The sequence below is a fragment of the Saccharomyces paradoxus genome, chromosome VII (assembly GCF_002079055.1).
Source record: "Saccharomyces paradoxus chromosome VII, complete sequence".
In the NCBI taxonomy this organism is placed as follows: domain Eukaryota; kingdom Fungi; phylum Ascomycota; class Saccharomycetes; order Saccharomycetales; family Saccharomycetaceae; genus Saccharomyces; species Saccharomyces paradoxus.
In genome coordinates, this window is record NC_047493.1 from 495,482 (window position 1) to 521,987 (window position 26,506).

At 39.3% G+C, this 26,506-nt stretch overlaps 15 protein-coding genes across 15 annotated transcripts; 9 read left to right on the forward strand and 6 right to left on the reverse strand.

Moving 5' to 3' along the window:
* Positions 1–236: 236 nt before the first annotated feature.
* Positions 237–887, forward strand: ERP6 (Erp6p; the record flags this gene model as incomplete). Its single annotated transcript, XM_033910462.1, has 1 exon — positions 237–887. One exon carries the CDS (start codon positions 237–239, stop codon positions 885–887), a length of 651 nt encoding a protein of 216 aa, XP_033766353.1.
* A 299-nt stretch (positions 888–1,186) lies between these two features.
* On the reverse strand, positions 1,187–2,236 carry ERG26 (sterol-4-alpha-carboxylate 3-dehydrogenase (decarboxylating); the record flags this gene model as incomplete). The annotated part of the gene is made up of 1 exon (XM_033910463.1): positions 1,187–2,236. One exon carries the CDS (start codon positions 2,234–2,236, stop codon positions 1,187–1,189), a length of 1,050 nt encoding a protein of 349 aa, XP_033766354.1.
* A 503-nt stretch (positions 2,237–2,739) lies between these two features.
* EFM5 (protein-lysine N-methyltransferase) lies at positions 2,740–3,636 on the reverse strand (the record flags this gene model as incomplete). Its single annotated transcript, XM_033910464.1, has 3 exons — positions 2,740–2,972; positions 3,062–3,540; positions 3,602–3,636. 3 exons carry the CDS (start codon positions 3,634–3,636, stop codon positions 2,740–2,742), a joined length of 747 nt encoding a protein of 248 aa, XP_033766355.1.
* Positions 3,637–4,082: 446 nt separating this feature from the next.
* On the reverse strand, positions 4,083–5,510 carry SWC4 (Swc4p; the record flags this gene model as incomplete). Its single annotated transcript, XM_033910465.1, has 1 exon — positions 4,083–5,510. The coding sequence occupies one exon, from the start codon at positions 5,508–5,510 to the stop codon at positions 4,083–4,085; it is 1,428 nt and encodes a 475-aa protein (XP_033766356.1).
* A 220-nt stretch (positions 5,511–5,730) lies between these two features.
* Positions 5,731–7,965, forward strand: CUL3 (cullin CUL3; the record flags this gene model as incomplete). Its single annotated transcript, XM_033910466.1, has 1 exon — positions 5,731–7,965. One exon carries the CDS (start codon positions 5,731–5,733, stop codon positions 7,963–7,965), a length of 2,235 nt encoding a protein of 744 aa, XP_033766357.1.
* Positions 7,966–8,560: 595 nt separating this feature from the next.
* On the forward strand, positions 8,561–9,949 carry PEX31 (peroxisome biogenesis protein; the record flags this gene model as incomplete). Its single annotated transcript, XM_033910467.1, has 1 exon — positions 8,561–9,949. The coding sequence occupies one exon, from the start codon at positions 8,561–8,563 to the stop codon at positions 9,947–9,949; it is 1,389 nt and encodes a 462-aa protein (XP_033766358.1).
* Positions 9,950–10,278: 329 nt separating this feature from the next.
* Positions 10,279–11,481, reverse strand: TFG2 (transcription factor IIF subunit TFG2; the record flags this gene model as incomplete). The annotated part of the gene is made up of 1 exon (XM_033910468.1): positions 10,279–11,481. The coding sequence occupies one exon, from the start codon at positions 11,479–11,481 to the stop codon at positions 10,279–10,281; it is 1,203 nt and encodes a 400-aa protein (XP_033766359.1).
* Positions 11,482–11,684: 203 nt separating this feature from the next.
* Positions 11,685–12,443, forward strand: PRP18 (mRNA splicing protein PRP18; the record flags this gene model as incomplete). The annotated part of the gene is made up of 1 exon (XM_033910469.1): positions 11,685–12,443. One exon carries the CDS (start codon positions 11,685–11,687, stop codon positions 12,441–12,443), a length of 759 nt encoding a protein of 252 aa, XP_033766360.1.
* A 141-nt stretch (positions 12,444–12,584) lies between these two features.
* Positions 12,585–13,556, forward strand: ECT1 (ethanolamine-phosphate cytidylyltransferase; the record flags this gene model as incomplete). Its single annotated transcript, XM_033910470.1, has 1 exon — positions 12,585–13,556. The coding sequence occupies one exon, from the start codon at positions 12,585–12,587 to the stop codon at positions 13,554–13,556; it is 972 nt and encodes a 323-aa protein (XP_033766361.1).
* A 170-nt stretch (positions 13,557–13,726) lies between these two features.
* STF2 (ATPase-stabilizing factor family protein) lies at positions 13,727–13,981 on the reverse strand (the record flags this gene model as incomplete). The annotated part of the gene is made up of 1 exon (XM_033910471.1): positions 13,727–13,981. The coding sequence occupies one exon, from the start codon at positions 13,979–13,981 to the stop codon at positions 13,727–13,729; it is 255 nt and encodes an 84-aa protein (XP_033766362.1).
* Positions 13,982–14,649: 668 nt separating this feature from the next.
* Positions 14,650–16,608, reverse strand: SEC9 (Sec9p; the record flags this gene model as incomplete). The annotated part of the gene is made up of 1 exon (XM_033910472.1): positions 14,650–16,608. One exon carries the CDS (start codon positions 16,606–16,608, stop codon positions 14,650–14,652), a length of 1,959 nt encoding a protein of 652 aa, XP_033766363.1.
* Positions 16,609–17,152: 544 nt separating this feature from the next.
* NMA2 (nicotinamide-nucleotide adenylyltransferase NMA2) lies at positions 17,153–18,340 on the forward strand (the record flags this gene model as incomplete). Its single annotated transcript, XM_033910473.1, has 1 exon — positions 17,153–18,340. One exon carries the CDS (start codon positions 17,153–17,155, stop codon positions 18,338–18,340), a length of 1,188 nt encoding a protein of 395 aa, XP_033766364.1.
* A 419-nt stretch (positions 18,341–18,759) lies between these two features.
* On the forward strand, positions 18,760–19,941 carry MCY1 (putative cysteine synthase; the record flags this gene model as incomplete). Its single annotated transcript, XM_033910474.1, has 1 exon — positions 18,760–19,941. The coding sequence occupies one exon, from the start codon at positions 18,760–18,762 to the stop codon at positions 19,939–19,941; it is 1,182 nt and encodes a 393-aa protein (XP_033766365.1).
* A 214-nt stretch (positions 19,942–20,155) lies between these two features.
* SNU71 (Snu71p) lies at positions 20,156–22,018 on the forward strand (the record flags this gene model as incomplete). Its single annotated transcript, XM_033910475.1, has 1 exon — positions 20,156–22,018. One exon carries the CDS (start codon positions 20,156–20,158, stop codon positions 22,016–22,018), a length of 1,863 nt encoding a protein of 620 aa, XP_033766366.1.
* Positions 22,019–22,542: 524 nt separating this feature from the next.
* MSB2 (Msb2p) lies at positions 22,543–26,292 on the forward strand (the record flags this gene model as incomplete). Its single annotated transcript, XM_033910476.1, has 1 exon — positions 22,543–26,292. The coding sequence occupies one exon, from the start codon at positions 22,543–22,545 to the stop codon at positions 26,290–26,292; it is 3,750 nt and encodes a 1,249-aa protein (XP_033766367.1).
* Between the last annotated feature and the right edge of the window lie 214 nt (positions 26,293–26,506).

Consider the following 26,506-nt stretch of genomic DNA (forward strand, 5'->3'; position numbering starts at 1 on the left):
TCATCGCAACATTAAAAGCTAGAAGCGGTGCAAAAAACCATTTTGTGTGGGATGAAAAAACGTCGTAGGATGAGCAAGTCGTTCTTCGGGTAAGAAACTAACATTCGACATGACAAGATATGATAGAGCGGGGCGTATTGCCCAGAATTCCATTGTCAGACTCTATTAATGAGATTCTGATCAAATTTTCGGTGTCCCCCCCTATTGCCTTAACCTAAAAGGGCCAAAATTTGCCGATGTTATCACACTACATCTTTCTGGCGTTTGTTTTATTGCCATTCAGAGCTTCCGCGTTTTACTTCTATGGTTACGGTGGAGACAGAAAATGTTTCCTGAAGGAATTGTCCAAAGACACTCTTTTAAAAGGTTCTTACAATTTGGGAGTTTACGATGATAAGTTGGCTGATTATGCGCTTCCCAATTATAATGATTACGGCATAGTTATAGATGTAGAAGAAGTCTTTGATAATAATCATAGAGTGGTCCACCAACAAAGTTCTCCTTCTGGAGATTTCAGCTTTTTAGCTTTGGAATCTGGAGAATATAAGATCTGTTTTCAATCTCAGGTAAAGAACTGGGTAGGTAAAACTAAAACAAAATTGGAAATTGAATTTGAAATCGGTTTTGAAGCTATGTTGAACTTGCAAAGAAAAGAAAGCTTGGAAAGTTTGCACGGAAAAGTCAGTATATTGAATTCTAAAATTATGGATATCAGAAGAGAGCAACAATTGATGAGAGAACGTGAAGAATCCTTTAGGGACATATCCGAATCTGTGAACTCTCGCGCAATGTGGTGGACAGTAATTCAAGTCACCCTTCTCATTATAGTTTGTGTATGGCAAATCAAAAGTTTGCGTTCGTTCTTTGTCAAGCAAAAAGTTTTATAATCGTAAATATCAAGAATTGAACCCAAAACAGACCTATGTGAGAATTTTGTTATTTCGATGATTTAATTTCAATCTATATACATGCATTATTATCCCGACGCTTCATAGTGTAGTCATTAAATGAGTATATACATATATATACTAACCTAGAAGCCATCAAGATGTTTTAGGTTGTTTGTGTTTCAATTCTTATATTCATCTATAAAGACAGAATAAATATATACGGTGCGTATCAGATATACTATATCGACGTATTATCTTTCCATAATCGGACCAAAGAGCTCTCCTGACTATTGCTTTTACAAACCTTCGTCCATCCAAGCTAACGTTTTGTTGATACCTTCTTCAATACCAACTCTTGGTGTGTAGCCTAGCAACTTCTTGGCCTTCGCAATGTTATGATAACGGTATGCACACACAATCTTGACTCTAAATGGGGTCAAACCTGGCTCTTTACCCAGCATCTTGGATACCCATTCTGAAAGATAACCGGCACAAATTGCAACCGGCCTTTTCAAAACAATAACACGCTTATCAATATGACCATCTGCCTTCCATACAGTACGAGCTAAGGCCCAAAAATAAGTGGGAGTATCATTTGTAATGAAAAAAGTTTCACCAGAGACAGCTGTTCTTGTTTCTGGATTGAGAAGCTTTTGTGCAGCCAAGACATGAGCGTCGGCAACATTGCCAGCATAAGTCCAATCAAATAAATTATTATTATCACCAATTTGGAACTTCGATTGTCCCAATTTCGCAACCTGTCTTAGACCAGGAACCAATTGCCTATCACCTGGCCCAAAAATACCAGCTGGGCGAAGAGCAACAGTATAGAAACCACTATCTGGATCATTTGCTTTCAGGACCATTTCTTCGGCGATAGCCTTTGTCTCATTATACGCGTCCATAGGAACTTCTGGGATCGGCCAGGTTTCATCTGCATTGTGCACGTCTTGCCCGTTAAAGATAACACCTGCAGAGGAAGTATATACAAGTATATTAACGCCACATTTCTTGCACATGTCTATCACATTACGGGTTCCCTTAACATTCACTATATCATAAATGTCTGGATTTTGACCATGCATTGGAGAAGCACAATGAACAACAACATTTGCTTTACTTTCGTTGATAGCATTTTCCATATCATTTGGGGATGTTAAATCACCCTTGTGAAATTTTATGTTATCTACATTAAAAGTGAATTGTTTCGAAAGTTTTTCAGGGAGGTCCCTAACGTCAAAAATGTGGATGTCTGGTTTGGGATTTATATCAAAGAATTGCTGAATTAAATGCAATCCAAGGAAGCCAGAACCACCGATAATTAAAACTGAATCTATGTTTGACATATTTGCCTTTTTGCTTATCCTTTCCAGTTAGAGTTCAGATGGGATTGGACAAAAATTGGCAGCCTGTACGATTGTATATTCTATTTTATAGCTGCAACATAATCTTTTCCTTGCAGACTTATATGAGATTTTTAAACGATACCATTTTTCGAGAACAATAAACGATCTATGGGGTCTATCGGACCGAGAGATGTAAAATCCATAAACACCGAACAACAAAATAAATTCTAGAAAAAAAAATTCAAGATAAATATTTTTTAAACTTTCCGAACAATTAATAAAATTTAATTGTTCGGAAAGCAAAAACATATTTATTCTGAAAATATTCGTTTGATATATAAATTAATAGTTTTTTATATTTTATATATAAAATAAAAAAATATTAAAATTTGCACGTGTCTATGAGGAACAATAACAATTGTTATATAGCAACTGTTATAGATAATTTTATGTAATCTACGTAATTCAGAAATATTTTGACCCTTTTTAGGCTCCTAAGAAGTCTAAGAGGCAAATTTCCATGAATCACACTCAAAATTTGCGTAACATCTAAATTCATTGCTCAAACCATTAGAATGCTCAGGAAGAAAAGTTGTGATTCTTGTATCCGAATAAACATTGGATATGACTTCAGACATTCTTTCACCTGTACAACTAATGAGGCGGTGCTTAGAAACTCCATTCTTAGTTTTAGAGTTGTCATTTGGTGCTAATAAGGACTTTGCAGTGATAGAGGCTATTTTACATCAGTGAATGGCAGTTAGTAAGACGAAAGGTTATTGGTAAGAGAGAAAAGATCAAGGGAGATATGTTTATAATACATACATTTTGTTTGGCAATCTTCATTCAAAAAAGGTGGGTCAATTAACAATCTGTCAACTTTCCCCTTAATTTGATCACTGAATTCCAGTGGTTTGTTGTAATCATAGAAAAAAAAATGATCTTTTCCAGCTAACAACTCGAATCTCCTATCAAACTCGAACAAGTAAATATGTTCAGTCGGAATTTCACTGACAGGTTTCTTTTGAATAGCAGCATAGACAGATGGCGCACTAACTATTGCGATTACAGTATTTTCATCAGCACCTTCTAATATGGCATCTGCTAAAATTGCGGCTGTTTCATCACTGTACCAAAATTGGGAGAGCTGCCAATCTTCCTTGAAGAGTTTCATCCCTTCTTCTTTTTTCTTCTTTTGGAAGTCTTCATCAGTTTGGTCGTAGAGCTTTTGGAAGACTTCTTGATGTTGTTGTTCCTCTTTTTTAAATTCTTCAAGGGCAGCGAGGGCATTAGCAGAAAGTGTCCTGTTAATTTTATATTAGTTAGTATTTTTGCCTTCCTTTATCGGAACTAGTTTATACGTACAATTCATAATCGGAATCGGAGTCGCAGTTGGACATTTTATCAGTGATTCTTTGCGTTGCGTTAAAATATACAATGGCAGGCTTGTATATTAGTGAGGATGATGAATTTTTTAGTTCCTCCAGTTCAAAAAAATTTTGTAAGATTTAACCGGCATGACGTTCAGCGATGCAGATGAAAAAAGAAGCCCCGAATGAAACAAAGCATTCAAATAAGCATGTCAGGTCGTACATTGAGCAACTTACGCCCTACAAAATAACGATAATATTTACTTATGTACAATTTCCACCTTGGATTTTGCAGCATCACAAAGAGTGAAAATATAAGCTACTTGGGAGATTAGCGGTTTACCAGCACTTAGCATTTGCGTAATTTACGAAAGTACCTCTCGAGATTCTATTTTATGTACCAAGTTTCACGATGCATGATCATTTGACTCGACAATGTCGATCTCATAATAGTAACAAAAAGCATTTCCTGAAGTTCACTTGGTGATAGACATACCAGCCTCGTATTTGTCGACGTGTTTTTTTAAGTCGATAAGGGTATTGATTTTTTTCAAGAGCTCCTCTTGTCTTTCCATTACATCATATGAAGGCATCACAGGGCGAGAAGGTAACGATAGTTCTTGGAGGATGGCAAGAATTTTGTTCTGTAGCGCAGGTTTAAAGGTTGATAATTTTGTAGATCTTAAGTATACACCCGGCGATAGCTTCTCACCATGCGTAATCACACCCAGCGCCTTCCTTTCATCTGAATTAAAATCTTTCAGCAATTGTTCGGCGTATGCGCTTTCGGATTTTCTTTTGAGCGCCGTTTGCATCTCTTGCCTTTGTCTTTTGGTTTTCTTAGGGGAGAGATTTTCCTTGACCTCCAGTTTTTTCACATTCATTTGTTGAAGTTGTCTATGTTGGGCAAACTGCTGTTGCTGCTTCATCCAGGGATTTTCAGGGATGTTCGAATCGTGCTTGCGCTTTCTAGTTTTGTCCGCTAGAAGTGCATTATATAACTGAGACATTCCCTGAGATGTAAGGTATTGTGTAATTGTCTGATCTGAATGTGGCGAATCTAATAGTCGGAGCAGTGATTCCCTTTCTGCGAGTGTTCTCTTGGCAGCCATTTCAAATTTTTTTGACTCTACTACGAGTGCCTCCTCTTCAGCAATTTCTGCTGCGGAACGAGAGAGAAGACGCTGTAAATATTTCTTCCTTTCTATCTCCTTCTCAGCTGAAAAATTCAGAGAAGATAAAAGCGGATTGCTAGGATTACTTGCCTTGAAATAGTTCCTACATATATGGTAAAATTTTTCTTTGAGATCTTCAAGTGTTCTTGAATCATTATAGTTGTATCTATCGAAGATTAAGAACCAACGTAGATCATACTTTCTGCAGAGATTGAAAAGATATTCTATTTCTTCAAAGGTCCAGCTATTTTTATCTTCATTCTTCTTTTCATTTGTAAAGTTGTCATTGGAATTTTTTTCATTTTCCACGCTTTTTTGATTTCCTGTCTCATTCATAAAAGCCTCGTACTCTTCCTTTTTGAATGATGGAATAGATAAGTGCTGATTGAACTTAGAATATGTCGATTCCTTTGGTGTATCTCCTATTAGTTCTTTGGAACCCTTGACCCAATGGCGCAAAGTCACAGAGCTATTGGCTTTGAACTCTACAAATGACCAGGGAGATGGTTTGGACGTCGAAAGCATCTTTTCTTTGAAGTTATTTCCGGATTGAATAACGACGGGCGGTTGATTTTCCCCCAATAAGTTAAATAGTTCTCTTTGCATGCCCGTAACCTGGGGCTTGGCTCGGTTGGCTGCCGAGGATGAAGGCACTGATATCTGGCCATTTGTTGGACTTCTAGATCTTTGTTTAATATTTAGCACATCAAATATATCTGAAGATGACATGTTACCTGTAGTGTTTCTCTCAAATATTTTGGTATCATCGAAAGAATATGTTGTGTATGCTTATTGCTCTTAAAAATACAAAGGCTGTAAATTGCTTGTTAAGATGTTACCCGGAATTGAAACACTTCACTGAATAACTTCTGAAGTATGTATTCTAATCTAATTGTATATAAAACGTACTCCAAAGGGGCTAAACCAATCCAAAATTAAGCAGTAGTACATGATTACTAATAAGAAAATAAAGATAAATGTTCCAGAAAAACTCGGCCTGTCGGAACAATCTTTTGAGGAATCGTGGGAAATAGTTAAATATGCCATTGATCGCATTTACGGCGATGACATAGCCGACCTTTCGTTCGAACAAGTGTACAGGACCATTTATACTGTGGTTCTAAATAGAAAGGGGTCGATACTTTATAACAAATTGCAAACTTATCTAATCCAAAAACTAAGTTTCTTAAGGGAAACGACAATCAAGGACAATGCGCATGATTATGAATTTCTCGAAACAATGGCACGATTGTGGGAAACGCAATGCCATTGCTTTAAAATCACGGGAGACCTAATGATGTATATGGATAAAGTGTATTGCAAGCCAAATAGATGCTTGGAGGTATATGACATGTGCCTCGATCTTTTTCGGATCGAAATATTACAAAAATGCTCTTCTTCTCTCATTTCAGCACTAATATCTGATATAGAAAGCATTCGTGATTTGGGATCCGTCGATTCCAAACACACTAGTCTGTGGAAGGTATTAATAGGAATGATGGAGACATTACATGACAATAGGGATAGTTTTTTCTTGACTGATTTTGAGCCCGTCTTAATTAGCACTACAGAAGAGTACTATAATAAAGCTATTGATATTAAATTGTTAACGCCAATTGACAGCCTGGAAAAAATCAGGAAGTTGAGGCAGTTTGAAAATATGCTCGACTCTTCTTTTTTAAATGTGGATTCTCATAATAAGTTGAAAACTGTGTTAGGAAATGTTCTCATATGGGGAAAGTTGAGTGATGTTATTGAGGATTTAACGCATGAAGCAATGGAGCTTTCAGATGGAAAGCTGCTTCAAGAAATCTATGATTTATCAAGCGAAGAAAAATATCGCAAAACTATCATTGAGTCTATCAAGTCCTACATTGGCAAAAACGCCATAAAAATTCCTTTTAAGGAAGGCAGTCGCAAGAAAGGGCAGAATGCGATCACTTGGTCGTCAGAGACTGTGAGATTATATCACAGTCAGCACTTGTTTTTGGAAAATATTAAATTTGGTTCAATTCGTCTTAACAATTTGACTGCGGACATATCCGTTGCAATACTTAACGATGTTTTCTCGATGTATTTCTCTAAAGAAGGAGCATTACCATCGGAATACTTTTCCACCTACGTGGACTACTGTATGAAACGAGCAAAGGAAAACGATGCCGAGGTAGTGAAAATCAAGCAAGAGTTGCTTGATAGCACCAAATTAATCGGATTGCTAACCGAGAAGGATATATTCGAAAAAACTTATAAAAAGCAACTCTCCAGAAGATTATTGCAACAAAGGTCTTTAGTAGAAATTGAAAAGTGGATGGTACAAATGATAAAGAAGGTTTTGGGAACTTTTTTTACCTCAAAAATGGAGATAATGCTGCGAGATATATCTTTATCTTCTGAAATATTCCAAGCATTCAAAAACTCAACAGCAAACAGCATAGAATATTTGAGTTTTGTGCCACAAGTTTTGACGAGAACGAGTTGGCCCTTTCAAAGTACTAACCCAATTGACGAAACCATTTCACTACCTCCTAGGATGTCACAAATCTTAGCTGCCTTTGAGGGCTACTACTCCTCAAAATACAAAGAAAGGGTGCTAAAGTGGGCTCATCATTTAAGTGTGATTGAGATTGGCTGCCAGTTCAATAGCGGTTATTACGAAATAAGCTTTTCTGTTTATGCTGGAGTTATTTTCCTTTTATTTGAGGATTACGAAGAATTAACGCTGGGAGAGATATATGAACTAACTCATATTCCTGAAGGTGATGTTAACTCACTTGTATTGTCAATGTCGACAATACCCAGATGCAAGATTTTGAAAAAGTCATCAAATTCAGGAATTATTAAATTCTCTGTTAATTATTTCTTTTCTTCTCCAAACAGGAAAGTGAAAGTTCCGGTCATTGCAGGCCCTATACTATCTCACAAATCTGATAACTTGGCAACTCCAAGTTCTGTAGATACCTATGATAATGAAATTATTATGGAGCTTAATGCTACTATTGTTCGTATCATGAAAACAGAAGGTAAGCTAAACCATCAGCAGTTACTTGAAAGAGCTACCAAGCAGTCACGGCCTCGGTTCAGTCTTACACCGAGCCTCTTTAAACGAAGTATCCAGCTCTTAGTGGAGAAAGAATACATTCAGAGAGATGCGGATGATGCTTCTTATTACCATTACCTTTCTTAATGACTCGTAATGAAAATCACAGGTATCATATCTGCTGAATATAATATTATTATAGATAGACAGTTCCTATTCAACTGCTAGAAGCGAACACTATTCTTTTTTTATTTGCTTGGACAATATAAAACAATCTTCAGAGAAATATGCGTCGCTACTGACTGAAAATTCACCCTGCGTTCCTAAACGGGACTTCCAAAATCGTTATAGTATAATTACATACCTCAGTAAACTTATAATGTAATGCGGTATAGATAATGCATATTGATAATATTAAAATATTATTACGTTTCAATATATTCCCATAAAATTTCGGGGAATTTGTTGAGCTAACCGATCTCCTTCTTGAACATTAAGCAAGTTATGAATCGTTTTCAAACGTGCGTAACCTGTTTCAAGAGACACTATTATCGACGGCAGCGTTATGCTCCGTTTTTCAGATGCTTGGCGGCCGTATTTCACTTTTCTTTGGTAAAAAATATATGTTGAAATTTTACGGTATAAGAGAAGCTCACCAATATCTACATCAATAAAGCGGTACTTTTGAATTCGGCAATCTTTCCAAGTTGTCAAGTCTTGGACTTTTCTTTTATTTGATAGTATGAGTGAAATAAGTAATGAAAATTTAGAGCCAAACCAAATTATAGTAGCTGAGTCTGCAGAAAGCAAGAATAAAGGCATTCGTAGCGCTTTGAGAAAACGAAGAGGTAAATTAAGCGCCCAAACTTATGAGGAGGATCAAGAGGCTATTTTATCGTCTCCTTTATTGACCTCAACACCTAAAACAGTCTCCAGATCACTAGTGAGGTTGTACCCATATTTAATCGTTGTGGATAACTTTCTGAGTATCATCACTTGGTCCAATGACAATATCGCTGCGAACTTGCTTGGAATATTCGTATTTACGGTTTGTGTTCTATACTTCGGGTTCATTACGAAGTATTTTGGACATGTAATGATCGTTGGTATAATATGGGTATATCTTTTAATTGACAAGCACGTTCAGGAAACGATGGCATCTTGCCCTTCATTAGATGATATAATACACGTTATGGATAGGGTTTCTATGAAGTCTAGTGCTGTGTTATCTCCTATTACAATTTTAAGCGGTCAGGATGTTAGAAGGCTGTTATTCACCATTGCTTTCTTATCCCCAGTTTACATTTTTCTTACGATGTTTGTGCTATCTCCAAACTATTTAATGTTAATAGGAGGTCTGTACGTGCTTACGTACCATTCTAAACTAATCCGAAGAATGAGAAGATATTTATGGAAATTCCGTGTCGTTAGGTTACTTGTATTCTTCATAACAGGATTAGATCTTGGAGGACCAGATAATAATAAGCGCTTGTTTGCTTCCGTTAACAAGAAAATAAGGTCCTTTGTTTGGAATGAGGTAGGTAATACATCTAACACTAAAAAGACTGTACTTTTTAAGGTTGCTCTTTTTGAAAACCAACGTCGCTGGCTTGGTATCGGATGGACATCAACTATGTTGAGCTATGAAAGGGCATCTTGGACAGATGAATTTCTAAATACTTCCCCAAGCCCAGAAGTGTTTACTTTACCGGAGGAGCAGTCCGGAATGGCATGGGAATGGCACGATAAAGATTGGGTGCTCGATCTAACAAACGATGGAATCATCCAGCTTCCTGCTTCTGCTATCAAGACGAAAGCTAAACCAGGTGCAGATGAAGGTTTCATATATTATGATAATACTTGGAATAATCCCTCCGCAACGGATACATATAAAAAGTACACAAGAAGGCGGAGGTGGATTAGGACTGCAACGGTAACCACGACGTATGACGATGAACCTATTGTAGAGAAAGCTACAACGACTTCCCCTGATTTGAAGAGCGAAGGAAATGATAGAGTTAGAAAAAGGAAAGTTTCATTTAGTGCAGCAAATGAAGTGCATATTATACCTTCCTCGGATAGTAACAAATTAATAGAAATGTCCGATATTTCAATGACTTCTCCACAATGAATGCATGGCATATGGACAACAATGCCTGCGCTGGTCAGCGTAAGGGCACACGGCAGTTCAGAGACTTCTTTTATTGACCAAACGGAGCATAAAATTCAACTTTGTCCTTCATCGTATCTGCGTGTCTATTAGTAAGTGCTCCGTCAGCCTCCTGTTCCAACAAGCTTTTCTCTAAGGAACTTCAATGCACCTAAATACATATGTACAGATAGTTAAAAGTAATAGAAAAATAATTATTCAAGCAAAATTGTAAAATTTAAAAAGAGTAGATATAGGGGTAAAAAAACCGTGTAGATATAAAAGAATAATGAGAAAAATCTAGTTATCAACTAAACGACATCTTCCATTTCTATTTCATCCTCCAAATCAGCCTCCGCTTCTCCTTGTGCACTGTCACCAGCGGAACCTGTCTGCTCATCAGCTAGCTCACCTAAAGTTGCCTTTCTCTCCTCCTCTTTCAATTTTTTGTACTCTGGCCTTAAAGTATACTTGAATGCATACGGGCCCTTTTTCACAAGAGTGGCAACCTTATCTAAACATTCCTTTAAATGTGCTTCAGGTTGCCTAGTACGTTCCTTCAACCCCTTCAAAGACCAGTAGTCATATTCATCAAACAATTTGAACAAATAGTCCAAGATTTCCTTTTTTGGCATACGAATAGATTTGATATTGCTCTTGGCTTTCTCACGTCCCACTTTCAGGAAATTCGAGTTGTCTGACCTCATAGACATACCGGTGTGACTCATCGTCACACCAACGGTTTCATCCAAAGTTGTAATTCTTTCCTTATTATTAAGCTTGACGATATTTCTTCTCTGTTCAACAATTTTATGATAATTAGGATCATTCATTGATGGCATAACCTGACATTCGTGACAGACAGTACCTACAATGGCAGTTTTTTTAGGAATCGTTTTCACATATGGTATATATCTATCTCTTCCATCCCTATCTGTCATAACTCTGTGATTGAACTTTTTTCTATTGTTTCTACGTTTTTGTTGCTGCTGCTTCTTCTTAAGTTCTTCCTCACGTTCTTGTTTCTTCAAGTAAGCTTGTCTTTGCTTTTCAGGATCTGCCTCCAACTCCTTTTTTCGTTGTTGATATTTCTTTAAATTTTGTTCAGTAAAAACATATTCGTTTTCTACCACTTTTTTTGTAAGCTCTAAATCATACTCGTGCGGTATAGAATCGTTATCGTTTTCATTCAGAAGTAGTGTGATTTTACTACCGTCCTTGTTTATTCTAATTTTACCCAATTCTTGACCGTGCAAGTTGTTTCTGTCCCTCCATTTCTCTGCTAGAAACATCGGCAATCTAACTAACCAGACTTGTCTATTACTACGTTCCAAGTCCAAGTCTAAGGATTCTTCATAAACTTTGGTTTCGTTGTTCTCAATATCATTACCGTCAAAAACTTCTTCCTCTTGAGAGAGATATTCGTCACCGGAAATATTACCTGATTTCTCCTTCCCCACAGAAGTCGCAGAATTGTTAGAAAGTGCCGGTGCTCCTGCTGAACCACTGCTCATGGTGTCCGATTGGTTTTCTATTTTTTTGGTTGAAAGCCAACGGAGTTCGTCTTATTCTTCTATTTTTTAAGTCTGAGAATTTATTCATTTTTCGCTTAAAGGAAGGATAAAAAAGTTAGAAATGAAGAGAATTGGCCTTGGAAGAGCCTTTAAGGGAAAGATCTTTACTATTTATGTTCTTCTTTAAGTAATTATAGGTTGAAATGAACTTAGATCTAACTAGTATCTTAAAAGGAGAAATATCTAAGAAGCAAAAAGAGCTGGCTTACTCTAAAGGTGCTCAGCAACCATGCAATGAGAAATCCCAGGCACAGGAAAGTGCAAACATTGACGAAATACCACGAGAAATAGAGCAAGAAAGTACAAATGAAAAAAACCTGCCAGATAATCAGCCAGATGAAGATATTGGGGCCACCATTAGTAAATTAGAAAATCGGCCAGATAGAATACAACAAGCCATAGCTCAAGACAATACTACTTCTGTAATCATCGATCCATCACAAATTGGTTCTACTGAAGGAAAATCTCTTCTGTCAATGAAATGTAATTTATATATTCACGAAATATTATCTCGTTGGAAGGCGTCCTTGGATGAGTATCATCCGGAGCTATTCCTAGACACTAAGAAAGCGCTCTTTCCACTCCTTCTTCAATTGCGAAGGGGCCAGCTCGCTTCGGATTTGTTAATTTCCCTTGCGACCGTTCTCTATCATTTGCAGCAGCCCAAAGAAATAAACTTAGCAGTTCAATCCTACATGAAACTCAGTATCGGTAATGTAGCCTGGCCCATCGGTGTCACCAGCGTAGGAATTCATGCTCGTAGTGCTCATTCGAAAATTCAAGGAGGCCGCAATGCAGCTAACATAATGATTGATGAAAGAACGCGATTATGGATTACCAGTATTAAAAGGCTAATAACTTTTGAGGAATGGTATGCCAGCAACCGCCATAGCTTAGAGTAATTGTTGAGCTATTGTTTTCATTATCGCGTAGCACGATCTTATGCGGCCAAAATGAGAAGTAGGAATGCAGATATCGCTAGCTTTTGTTCAATTTTCAGAGGCAAATGCATTTCAGGATTAAGGCCTAAATACATCGACTGAATGACGGTAAACTTAGACCCAGATAGAGTTTGGATAGACGGCTGCTTTGATTTCACACATCATGGGCATGCGGGAGCTATCTTGCAGGCACGTCGAACAGTTTCGAGAGAAAATGGTAAACTTTACTGTGGTGTGCATAACGATGAAGATATTCAACATAACAAAGGATCACCGGTGATGAATTCTTTAGAAAGATACGAGCATACTAGATCAAATAGGTGGTGTTCGGAGGTGGTTGAAGCTGCGCCATACGTCACAGATCCCAATTGGATGGATAGGTATCAGTGCCAATATGTTGTTCATGGTGATGACATCACCTTAGATGCCAATGGGGAGGACTGCTACAAACTAGTGAAGGAGATGGGGCGGTTTAAGGTGGTTAAAAGAACGTATGGTGTGAGTACCACCGAGATTATACATAGAATATTGACGAAAAAATCTTTGCCACCGACTCATCCCGATTATTATCCTAGCATCCAGGAATTGAGTTTCTATTCGGTCGCTAGAGATGCGGTTTCAAAGCACTGTTATGTCTTCCAGAGGGATTTGGGCAATGTCTTGGTCAATGGTGGATACGACTTTAATGTAGAAGATTGTGTTTATGTTGATGGAGATTTTGACTTATTCCACATGGGGGATATTGATCAGCTGAGAAGGTTGAAAATGGATCTCCACCCTGGTAAGAGATTAATTGTTGGCGTTACCACGAGCGATTACTCAAGTACCATTATGACAATGAAGGAACGTGTCCTGAGCGTTTTAAGTTGCAGATATGTTGATGCCGTTATCATCGATGCCGACAATACTTCATTATCTCAATATAACTGCGAGAAATATCGTATTGGCACGGCTGTTCTCAAAGCCGCCGGAAAGTTTAGCGAATACTTAACTAAGGAGCTCATTATTAAAAGGGTTGAATCTCAAAGGGAGGTATACATTGCGAGGAACCAAAAGAAAGGAATGTCCATCTAAATTAAATAAGCCTAGAAAAATTGTTCAAATGGATGTAAGAAATCTGTATTACATAAGTCATCAAGTAGGCATGCAAAATATATACGTATTATAGATGCATATAAATCAGTAGAGATGAGCCAACCACCATCTAGGGGTATTAGAAGGCGTTTTTTATCTTGAGTACGCCCTCATTCTTTTTGGGAGTTTTCAAACTTTTGTTCATGTGATTGCAAATTTGAACCTCTTCTATCCTTTTTGAACACTGGAGGTATTTCTCCGCTATCGATTAAGTCATCAATCTCGTCACCTGGCTTACCCCAGTTACCCTTGCCGGAGCCTTGTTTCTTGATATGATTTGGAGATTCGCCATAGTTACCAGTGTGCGAAAAGTACTTCGGATCAGGTTTTGCCTCGCGTTCGGTCCACTTGTTTGTTCTAGTCATTTTTTCTGATTGGTTATGTACTTAAGGCGTTTTTTTGGTCTTTATTTGGTCGTTTGTTGTATGATTGATTGTATATGACATTTTTTACGAGAAAAAGGATAGCCAAGCCCAAAGATAAGGACGAGAAGAAGTACACTTATAAATGGTCCTTTTATATAAATGACAAGTATTAGCTTCTAATCTTGTAGCCCCCTGTTTTCGAAGAAGTTTCTTAGCTCAAGGCCAGGCAGGCGCGCCCCTCGTTATCCCTTCGTTATGTTACCGAGAGGTTTCCTCCCCTCCGCGTATACTTTCCCCGCCAGAAAAAAATTATTGTGACAGATAGCGTAAGACTGGTGCCTTTTCTGACGTCGGTCTAGCATTTTTCTGTTGGGCTGCAACATTTCCCTCTGGGATACTTGATGAGGAGATCAACGTAAACCAAGAATATTTTTTATCTTTTTATTTGTTCTTTTTTTTTTTGAGCTTGGTAGAGTTTATAACTATTGTTTGCCAAAATGTTATCCTCTCTATTTACAACCAAACATTAAAAATGAAGAAAAACTACCTTTATATTGATGTGTTTTCTTTAGTTATTTGTCTTTGTTCATAAACTTCTATATACTAGTAATAATAATGATGAGATGATGTTTTACTTGAGATGTTACATAGTTGTTACAAGCCTGTTTCTATCTGATACCAGCCAACCTGTTGGTATTCATATGAAGATTGATATCCAGATCATCAGTGCTTTCTTCAATGTTGTTAAGACGTTTTTGCTGAGAGTCTAGTTCTTTACCAGTGGTCAAGGCCATTTTCTTCAATCGGTTACTAACTTGCTGGATCTGGTCCAAATTCCTATCAATTTCCAATTCCATCTCGTCATCTTCTTCATCATTCTCAAACTGATACCTCTTTGCCTTTTCTAAAACATTCTGCCTCTGATATCTTTCACGCACCTCACTTATGTTATTGTTTGCGTTCATAGCGCCTTCTATTCTTTGAGTAGACTGGGACAGCTGTTGATTTGTCTGTTCTCTCATTAATTTTTCTTCGATTTTCCTATTCTTCAGTTGCTCTTCTCTCTCCCTTCTCCTTCTCTTGGAATTAAATGGATTAGAGACATGAACAGCCAATATACTACGATTCAACTTCTTCAATTCCGCAACTTTTTCGTCTGCAACTTTATTTTGCACTTTCATTAAGTCTAAATTACCTTCTACGTTATTCAACTGTTCGCTTTGATGACCTAGCATACCCAATGTGTTCATACCTGCTCTTTCAGCATCTTGAGCCATTTTCAGTGTATTTCTAGTAGAAGCTACGGAGCTCTGTTTCGTAAATTTGATCTCCTGCTTAATTTCATCCACGGCTTCATCTTCTTCCTGCTGCTGCCGAGCCTCCTCCTCTTTTTGTATTTCTTCGAACGTTTTATAGCCTCTTTGGTCTGCATACTGGTCATTGGTTGCGTTAAAGTCTTGCTGTTGTTGCTGCTGCTCATCCATGAACCACTGTTGCTGCTGCTGCTGTCTTGAATGGTGATCAACTTCGGACGCGTTCAAGTCTATAGAATCGTCATTCGTTACTACTGCATTTAAATCAGGTTCATCTAATGCCGCTCTATTTTCCGCAGACTTGTCGGCATAGACCTCTTCAAAATCAAATTCACCCGCTCTGGGCTCTTCATTTAAATCAACTTCACTATTGGGTGCTGCTTCATTAGAAGCAATAAAGGACGGCGTATAGGTTATTGGTGCCTGTTGATATTGCGGCTGACGCACACTTCTACTTGAATATGGATTTGCGGACCTATTTACATTTCCATTACTATACGAGTCGTTCGTCATAGAAGCGTACGGGTTTGCATTCTTAGAGCTTCCGTGTCGAATACTGCCAGGTTTATTAGTATTAGAATCATACGCACTGCCGTAACTATTCATATTAGCGTAAGGATTTCTCTTTTCTTGTATTGGATTTGATGAGGGACTCTTTTGGTCGACCAATGGGCTATCGCTTGAAGTTGGAACTGGAGGTTGCCTTAATTGCTTCGAAGACCTTGCGTTTAAAGTGCTGCTTGATTGATTTAGACTATTACTGCTATTCGCATTCATCCAGCTTTTTGAGCTGCTTTGGTTGCTATACGAGCCACCGTTATTATATGAATTCAAAGATGTGCCATTATACCCTCCTCCTCCGAAATCACTATATGCCGAAGCATTGGCGCTACTTCCTCCATTACTTCTATTGGCTTGAAATTTTGCATAAGGATCGTCATCATATCGGTAATCATCATTTTCGATAGCGTAAGGATCTTGCACAGAATTTGATTCTGCGCCATTTCTCCCATTTTGCATGCCACTTGACCCTTTGGTAGGACCAGCAGTTGCTTCGTTAGCATTGGCATCTAAGGGAGAAGAATTCAAGTCCTCAAGTTCATCCTGTGGCCTAGCATATTGCTCATAACCTGGTGGTGCATATACCTTATCTTCAGCTTTATCATTCGCGAATTTGCCGTAAGCGGCAAATTTGTCTTTTCTTTTCTTGTTAGGATTTTTGACACTAATACCTAATTCCATTAAAGTATCCTTGTTCTGTTCAGGTGTCGCTTCCTCTGGAGGCTTAATCTTGAAAAATTTCTTCAATCCCATTCTTTTTGCTCTAATAATACGCTTATATATCGCAACTTACTCAAGGTTAGGTTCAGGAGTAGCAAAAGCTTAGGTTCCTTATTTATTCACCGAACTAAGTCGCATAATTACGCAAACCATTCAAAATGATTAAAAATGGGATCAACGAATCTCGTTTCTTTTTAAAAGACGGGTAATAGAAAACTCCAACTTTCACACCATATGTATCGCACTATTTGCATATGGACGGTAAAGTACCTGCGTTACGATTTTATTTAGCTTTGCGATCTCTCAAGCTTATCGTCTTGATTGGTAACTACGTGTTATGGGAGAATCGGCTGTTTCTGGCCACTTTTTCGCTTATACCATACCATGTACCACATTCGCAGTCCATATGTGACGGTGTCGTCTCCAAGAAAAATAACAATCCAAATTAACCCAGCGTGATGAGAATAGATTGTAAGTCATAGCACAATCATACACTGTCTTAATTACTATTGCTCCACTGTTAGGTAGAGAGAAAGTTCGAAGTGAAGAAGGCAAAAAAAAGTGCACATATTACGTAATGGATCCCACCAAGGCACCCGATTTTAAACCGCCACAACCAAATGAAGAGCTACAACCACCGCCAGATCCGACGCATACTATACCAAAATCTGGACCCATAGTTCCATATGTTTTAGCTGATTACAATTCTTCGATTGATGCTCCTTTCAATCTTGATATTTACAAAACCCTGTCGTCAAGAAAAAAATACTCCAACTCAAGCAACCGAATGGACCATATTCCATTAAATACTAGTGACTTCCAGCCGTTGTCTCGGGATGTATCGTCGGAGGAGGAAAGTGAAGGGCAATCGAATGGAATCGACTCTACTCTACAGGATGTGACAATGACAGGAAATTTGGGGGTTTTGAAGAGCCAAATTGCTGATCTGGAAGAAGTTCCTCACACAATTGTAAGACAAGCCAGGACTATAGAAGATTACGAATTTCCTGTACACAGACTGACGAAAAAGCTACAAGATCCCGAAAAACTGCCTCTGATCATCGTTGCTTGTGGATCATTTTCCCCAATAACGTACCTACATTTAAGAATGTTTGAAATGGCTTTGGACGATATCAACGAACAAACGCGATTTGAAGTGGTTGGTGGCTATTTTTCTCCCGTTAGTGATAATTACCAAAAACGAGGGTTAGCCCCGGCTTATCATCGTGTCCGTATGTGTGAACTAGCATGCGAGAGGACATCGTCTTGGTTAATGGTTGATGCTTGGGAATCTTTACAATCAAGTTATACAAGAACAGCGAAAGTCTTAGACCATTTCAATCATGAAATAAATATTAAGAGAGGTGGAATCATGACCGTGGATGGTGAAAAAATGGGTGTCAAAATCATGTTACTAGCAGGTGGTGATCTTATTGAGTCCATGGGCGAGCCTCACGTGTGGGCTGATTCCGACCTGCACCACATCCTGGGCAATTATGGATGTTTGATCGTAGAAAGGACCGGTTCAGATGTTAGGTCCTTCTTGCTTTCGCATGATATCATGTATGAACACAGAAGAAATATTCTTATTATCAAGCAGCTTATTTACAATGATATTTCATCTACAAAAGTGCGTCTTTTCATTAGACGTGGAATGTCAGTTCAATACCTTCTTCCAAACTCTGTCATCAGGTACATCCAAGAGTATAATCTATACATTAATCAAAGTGAGCCGGTCAAACAGGTCTTAGATAGCAAAGAATGAGTTTATTACAACTCCAATCCTTTACCATTTTAAATCCCACTTTACTCTATAAATGGTATTGAATGAGAGTTCTTGATTTACGATTAGAAATGCTTACAGTAGAACAGCAATCATGTGAAGAAAGTTAAACATTTATGTAACACTCAACATCATAATGTAATCATGCCAATTAATCTTCATAACGAAAACCTTTCAGACGAACGTTATAGTGGATCGCGTACGTAAACGCACAAAGGTTACTTACAAGATACAGAAGCATTAGTCAATTGCTCTGCACACATTACTGTCAATGCGGGTAATGATCGGTATAGAATTTTGCACGCCTATAACAATTTAGAAGTCTTGTAATATTAAAAGTAACAATGTGGCATAATACAGTATAATAATCCTATTAATCGGAATATAACAAGACATACGTGATGTCCTGTTCACAAAATAAGACTTCTTTCAATTTGCCTTGGAACGAATGCATATCCATCGCTTCCGTCGTCATTGGCGCGTATGCGTCATACAAATACTATAAGCTATGCAAAACACAGGATATTCCACGTCCAAAAGGAGGTGTGGAGGAACTCATAGGAAACACTCCTCTGGTTAAAATCAGATCTCTTAGCAAGGCTACTGGTGTTAACGTTTACGCTAAACTAGAATTATGTAACCCAGCAGGAAGTGCTAAGGACAGAGTGGCATTAAACATCATAAAGACAGCTGAGGAGTTAGGTGAACTTGTCAGAGGCGAACCTGGTTGGGTATTCGAAGGAACAAGCGGGTCGACCGGTATCTCTATAGCAGTAGTTTGTAATGCGTTGGGATATAGGGCACACATTTCTCTGCCCGATGACACATCGTTGGAAAAATTGGCATTACTAGAAAGTCTCGGTGCTACCGTTAATAAGGTTAAGCCCGCTAGTATTGTCGATCCAAACCAATACGTAAATGCCGCGAAGAAGGCGTGTGATGAATTAAAGAAGAAAGGTAATGGGGTTAGAGCAGTTTTTGCCGATCAGTTTGAAAATGAAGCCAACTGGAAAGTTCACTATCAGACCACAGGTCCAGAAATCGCCCATCAAACTAAGGGAAATATTGATGCATTCATCGCTGGTTGTGGTACTGGTGGTACTATAACTGGAGTTGCAAAGTTTCTAAAAGAAATGGCGAAGATACCTTGCCATGTCGTTCTAGCGGATCCACAAGGATCAGGCTTTTATAATAGAGTTAACTACGGCGTGATGTATGACTATGTAGAAAAGGAAGGTACTAGAAGAAGGCATCAAGTAGACACTATTATAGAAGGTATTGGTTTAAACAGAATTACTCAGAATTTCCATATGGGCGAAGAATTTATTGATGAATCAATACGTGTTAATGATAGTCAAGCTATTAGAATGGCGAAATATCTATCAGTGAATGATGGGCTATTTGTAGGGAGTAGTACAGCTATTAATGCAGTAGCCGCCATCCAGGTTGCGAAAAGGCTCTCTCACGGCTCAAACATTGTAATTATTGCATGCGACAGTGGTTCAAGACATTTAAGTAAATTCTGGAAAGAAGCTAAAGAAATTGGTCATGACATATCATTAGAAGAAATAATAAATATCTGACATATGTGTGTAAAAACGGAGCTGACTTATCTTTTATAAGGTAGTAAGAACAAATATAGAAAGGCTAGTTTTCACTACTATATTTTTTACTTCTTCCCGCGGCAATGATGCCCGCTGAAAAGTGCAAAAGTAATAAAATAGACGAATAACAGAAACAAACCGACACCAAAATTTACCTCAAAAAGTTCCTTAAAAGGACATTGACTCATAGAACATGAAGGATATTATCTTTGTATCCCCACGGCTGTATTTGTCATCACAGGAAGATTGGAAAAGTGTTCATGCCAAAGGTGGATACATCCCCATCCTCAAAAATGATCTACAACGTTTTCAGGATTCATTAAAGCATATCGTGGATGCCAGAAATAGCATATCAGGGACACTGCTAAATAGCAACGATGACGCGACTATAAACGATTCCGATCAGAAAACTGGTTCGAGCAAAGACAAAGACTCTTCGATAGCAGATAACAATGCCACTAACGAGGGCACCTTAAGCTCTTCTCGTTACGAAGAGCTCAAACTATTCCTTCCCATTTCCTTAGACCAGCAGATTCATACGGTATCTTTGCAGGGAGTCTCTTCATCATTCTCTCGCGAACAAATAGAATCATTGCTAGATCACTGTTTAAGTTTAGCTTTGACGGAAACTCAAAGCAATCCTAAATTGAAGGTGGAAGCTTGGTCTTCTTTTTCATCGTTTTTAGACACCCAGGACATTTTTATAAGACTCAGTAAGGTTGATGAGGATGAGGCGTTTGTAAAAATACTAAAGTACTGCAAAGCCTTATTTGCGTTTACTAGAAAGCTACACGAGGATTTCAAGATTGAATTACACTTAGATTTAAACACACAAGAATATATCAGGGATCGAACAGGAACTGTACCGAGTGTTAAACCAGAGAAGGCTAGCAAATTTTACTCCATTTTCAAAAACATTGAAGGCCAAACAGATGAAAGAAATTTGAAGAAAGAACAATTGGATGACTCCTCTACACAATACAAAGTGGATACTAACACCCTAAGTGATTTACCACCGGATGCTTTGGACCAATTGTGCAAGGATATAATAGAATTTAGGACAAAGGTCGTCAGCATAGAGAAGGAAAAAAAAATGAAAAGTACGTACGAGGAAAGTAGGCGTCAAAGACACCAAATGCAAAAAGTCTTTGATCAGATAAAAAAAAATCACTCAGGTACCAAAGGAAGCGCTAATGCAGATGAGGAAGACGCTAATATTGAAGACGAGGAGGAGGAAGATGACGCTGAGGACGACCTTGCCTTAGAGAAAAGAAGGGAAGAGAGGGTGCTGGAAGAATCAAACCGTAAGTATGAGGATATGTTACACCGCTTACATTCTGAAACAGAGCCTAAAATAAAATCTATTAAAGCTGATATCATAAGTGCTGAAAATTATGAGAAGCATTTGGAGAAAAATCGCTCATTATATTTGAAAGAGCTCTTACACCTTGCCAACGACGTTCATTACGAACATCATAGATCTTTCAAGGAGCAAGAGGAAAGAAGGGACGAAGCCGATAGAGCTAAAAACGGAAATGCAAAAGAATCGGTGCCTATACAACTATCTAATGGCATGGCCACATCTGCAGAGAAGGCTGACGCCCTCACCCTTCCTGAAGGAACTGTGAAGGGCGAGAACCATGACGCAGACAAGAATGTATCTGAGAGCTCAGAACACGTCAAGATCAAATTCGAGTTCAAAAAGGCCATTGACCACTCAGTTGAAAGCTCTAGTGAAGACGAGGGATACAGGGAGAGCGAAGAGCCGCCAACAAAGCCCTCTGAGAAAAGCGCGGCAGAGGACCGTTTGCCATTTACGGCAGATGAACTGAATACAAGACTAGCTGAACTAAAGGAATCGCGCTACGTGGACGAATTGGTGCGTGAATTCCTCGGTGTCTACGAGGACGAACTGGTAGATTACATTCTTGAGAACATCCGCGTGAACCAGAGCAAGCAGGCCCTTTTAAATGAGCTAAGGGAGACTTTCGACGAAGACGGGGAAACGATAGCTGATAGACTGTGGAGTCGTGAAGAATTTCGCTTGGGGACCTGAAACAGAAGGGCCTTGGCGCGTGTCCCAAAAGGGAAAGGCTCGCTCTGAAACAGGCGAAGACACGAAAACAAATTACCGATTTTGGGCGTTTTGCAGCAAGTGGCTAGACACGTCGGGCGTTGCCAGATCAAAATAGCACCAGTGGGTGTTTTTTTCCTATCTCATCTTCGTGCTGATATATATAACTTTTATACATTTCTATAGTACCAAGTTCTTTATTTCCTGCATTTTACGTTTCGAATAGACTACCAAGACAACTCGACCTCACTTAGGAACCCCATAATATTACTAGGATAATCTTTTTCTCTTTTTTCCCGTTTCTTTTCTTTTTTCCAGAAGTAACAAGCTCTATCTTAGAAGAACTAAAGCATCTAACATCGGCTCGTTCCAACCGACCAAAATATTTGTGAAAATATTATTCATTCCTTTTAACGACTTATTGTGTATTCTGTTCATTTCTAGTTGGCTTCCACCTCGTTTTCTTTTTTCATTCACTTTTCATTAGGATTTTCTCATACGCATTTATGCAGTTTCCATTCACTATTCTGCTATCGACCCTCTTACTGAGTGGGTCATTGGCTGAGGCCAGCCCGTTCGACTTTATATTCGGCAATGGGACGCAACAAGCTCAGAGCGAAGGTCAGAGTCAAGGTCAAGTCTCTCTCACCAGTGAAGTTTCTCAGGATAGTTCCACCACCACCTTGGCAACAGCTTATTCTCAGAGTGTTCATTCGCACCACTCTGCCACGTTAGTGAGCGCCACCATCTCTTCCCTCCCATCCACTTGGTATAGTGCGGACTTCACTTCCCAGACTTCTGCATCGTATGCTTACCAAGAATCCGACTATACCAGTAACCAAAACTCCTGGAGCCCATCTTTTAACCAACAGCCCTCTACCAGTACTACAAGTTACTATGCCGCAGTTTACAGTACATCCACCGATTTTGCTGCTTCTGACATTAATGTTGCTTCTGACGTTTCCACTGCTAGTGTTCCCACTGTTACGAGTGCTAATTCTGTCTTTTTTACAACTATGAGTAAACCAAAGGCTACAACGAGCACATCTCTTACTTCGGGTACCCCAAGTATTTCCACTAGTACGATGTCTACAACCGGTAATAACATATTCTTATCGTCAGGAAACCTCATTTCTGCCTCCATAACAACTGCCAACGGTGCAGAAAGTTTTGACCAAACATCGGCTGCTGAGTTAACAACTACCATCGCTTCCGCTGCTAGTGCTATTCCGGTACAAAGTTCAGCGGATTTCGGCAGCTCTAGTGCTCCAACTACTGCTGATGCATCGCTATCAGCTGCTCCACTACAAACAAGCGAGTCAGGAAGTTTTATCACAGGCAATCCATCTGCATCAACAGCTCCTCCACTAAGTTCCATAGAAGTTGATGGTTCAAGTGCTTCATCTACAATGAGTATGGCCGCTGCAGGACAAATAACTGGCTCGAGTAGTTTCGGCACGGATAATCCAACTTTGTCAGAAACGCTTCCATTAACCTCCACAGAAGTTGATAGTTCCGATGCTTCATCTACAGTGAGCGCATTACAATCGGCTCCTTTGCTACAAACAAGCACTTCGAGCGGTTTCAGCATCGTCAGTCCATCTGTATCCTTTATTCCGTCACAAAGTTCATCAGACGTCATCAGCCCCAGTGATTCAAGTACAGTTAGTTCACCTTTTTCCGATATTCCCCTTCAAACTAGTACCTCAGGTAGCGTAGTTTCGGTGGGACCATCCGCATCTGCCTTTCCATTTCAAAGTTCAGCAGAAGTACATAGTACCAGTGCTTCGAGTACTATGAGCTCATTGTTATCAGTTACTTCGCTGCAATCTACTACTTTGGACAGTCCAAGTTTAGCTGGTTCCTCTGCGTCTGCTTTTTCAGCGCTAAGTTCTGATCTTACAGATTCTGGCGTTTCCACCACAGCAAGTACACCTTTATTGTCTTCCTCACTACCAACAGGTACTTCGAGCAGTTTCAGCGTCGTTAGTCCATCTGTATCCTTTGTTCCATCACAAAGTTCATCAGGCGTTGCTAGCTCCGGCGCCTCAAATGCCGTTAGTTCATCCTTTTCCGATACTTTACTGCAAGCAGCTAGCTCTAGCATGATCAATCCGTCTTTATCAACTACACTATATTCAAGTGGTACCAGAAGCTCTGAAGGACCTGCGAACCCCACGACTTCTGAACCACTGTCGGGTTCCTCATCAACTTCTATGGCAGAAGTTTTGCAATCGCAACCTTCATCCACTCCAAGTTTGCTTTCGGAATCTCACACTACGGGCACTTCAGCTATCCTAGCCAGTAGCTCAATCGCTACCATGTCATCACCATACACCACTGCAGGCGCTACATCTACAGCCATCTCTTCCGCCATATCATCTCCATCTGCGGAAACTTCCCTGGGAAGTTATTCACAGAGCGCGACGGCATTGCAAATGTCCTCATCCGCGTTGTCTTCAACGACAGAAGGAAGCACAACGTCCACTCAAGGACCTTCTATAAGCTCTATTTCAGTTCAAACACCTTCCTCGATTTTTAGTGATTTTCCGCCCTCCCAGACGACCACCCAACCGGACTCTACCATCTCATCATCTCAATCCACATCGTCCATTAATATGCTTTCTCAAGTTTCAGACATACCAGTGCGTTCTACAAGTTCCGCATCGTCCGTTTCTCAAGTTTCAGACATACCAGTGCGTTCTACAAGCTCTGCATCGTCCGTTTCTCAAGTTTCAGACATACCAGTGCGTTCTACAAGCTCTGCATCTTCCGTTTCTCAAACATCTAGCTTACTACAGCCCGCTACTACATCTGCCCAGCATTTCTCCGTTTCTACGAATGATACACTTTCTGGAAGTACTTCTGTTGTGAGTCAACAAACTTCTGAGATTACTAGCTCAGTTAAATTGACAACTTCCGAGGACAATAGTGCCCAGACAACCACGGCTACTCAATCAACATCACTATCTCTTACCGACGCAAACAGTAGTTCTCCTTCCACCCCATTGGAAGTGGTAACGTCTACACCAATCTCATCCTCCCTGGCATCCTCCCTGTTGCCTACACCATCAACATCCTCTGTAAACGAGGCAGCCACAAATACTAATGTCCAGACGAGTTTGACAACGGAATCGACGACCGTTTTACAACCATCGACGACTAATAGTACCAGTCCTTATAGCCTAGTCACTTCAAGTGACAACAACTGGTGGATTCCAACTGAGTTAATCACCCAGGCACCAGAAGCCGCATCCACTGCATCTTCCACCGTTGGAGGGACACAAACTATGACTTTGCCCCATGCGATTGCAGCTGCAACACAAATTGCCGAACCTGAGGGATACACCCTGATCACAATAGGGTTCAAAAAAGCTTTGAACTACGAATTTGTTGTATCAGAACCAAAATCATCAGCTCAAATCTTTGGGTACTTACCTGAAGCTCTGAACACACCTTTTAAGAACGTATTCACAAACATCACGGTCCTACAAATAGTACCATTGCAGGATGACTCACTCAACTACCTGGTAAGTGTTGCGGAAGTATACTTTCCAACGGCAGAAATAGAGGAGCTGTCGAATCTAATCACTAATACTTCAAGCGCTTTTTACACGGATGGAATGGGTACGGCAAAATCTATGGCTTCAATGGTTGATTCCTCCATACCACTGACGGGCCTTTTACGCGACAGTAACAGCAACTCTAGCGGATCTTCTGATGGATCCTCCTCTAGCAGCTCGAACTCAGGTTCTTCAAATTCGGGATCCGATTCCAACTCGGACGTGTCTTCGTCTTCTTCCGGAAATTCCTATCAAGATGCCGGTACTTTGGAATATTCATCCAAATCTAACTCCAACGTATCCAGTTCTAGCAAATCAAAGAAAAAAATTATTGGTTTAGTTATTGGTGTTGTTGTTGGGGGGTGTTTATATATTTTATTCATGATTTTTGCTTTCAAGTATATCATAAGAAGACGCATTCAAAGTCAAGAAATCATTAAGAATCCAGAGATTTCCAGCATCAGTTCAAGTGAATTTGGTGGAGAAAAAAATTACAATAACGAAAAGAGAATGAGTGTTCAAGAATCCATAACACAATCTATGCGAATCCAAAACTGGATGGATGATAGTTACTATGGTCACGGGTTGACAAATAATGACTCAACTCCAACCAGGCACAATACATCGACCTCTATACCGAAAATTTCGAGACCAATTGCCAGTCAAAACTCCCTAGGTTGGAACGAAGTTTGATAGCAATGTCTGTACAGACTTTCTCCGCTTGCATAACCTTACAAATTTATAACGATACCTACTTATTTCATATCTTATGTATAGTCTCCTACAAGGAGACGTTGTTTTAATACTTTTATCTATTCCTTTTACAGTTATCCCTTTATATTGGTAAACCGAGGCACTGCTGTGTGCTTCGACGCAAGAAGAAAGTGTGTTACGTATACTAAGATTT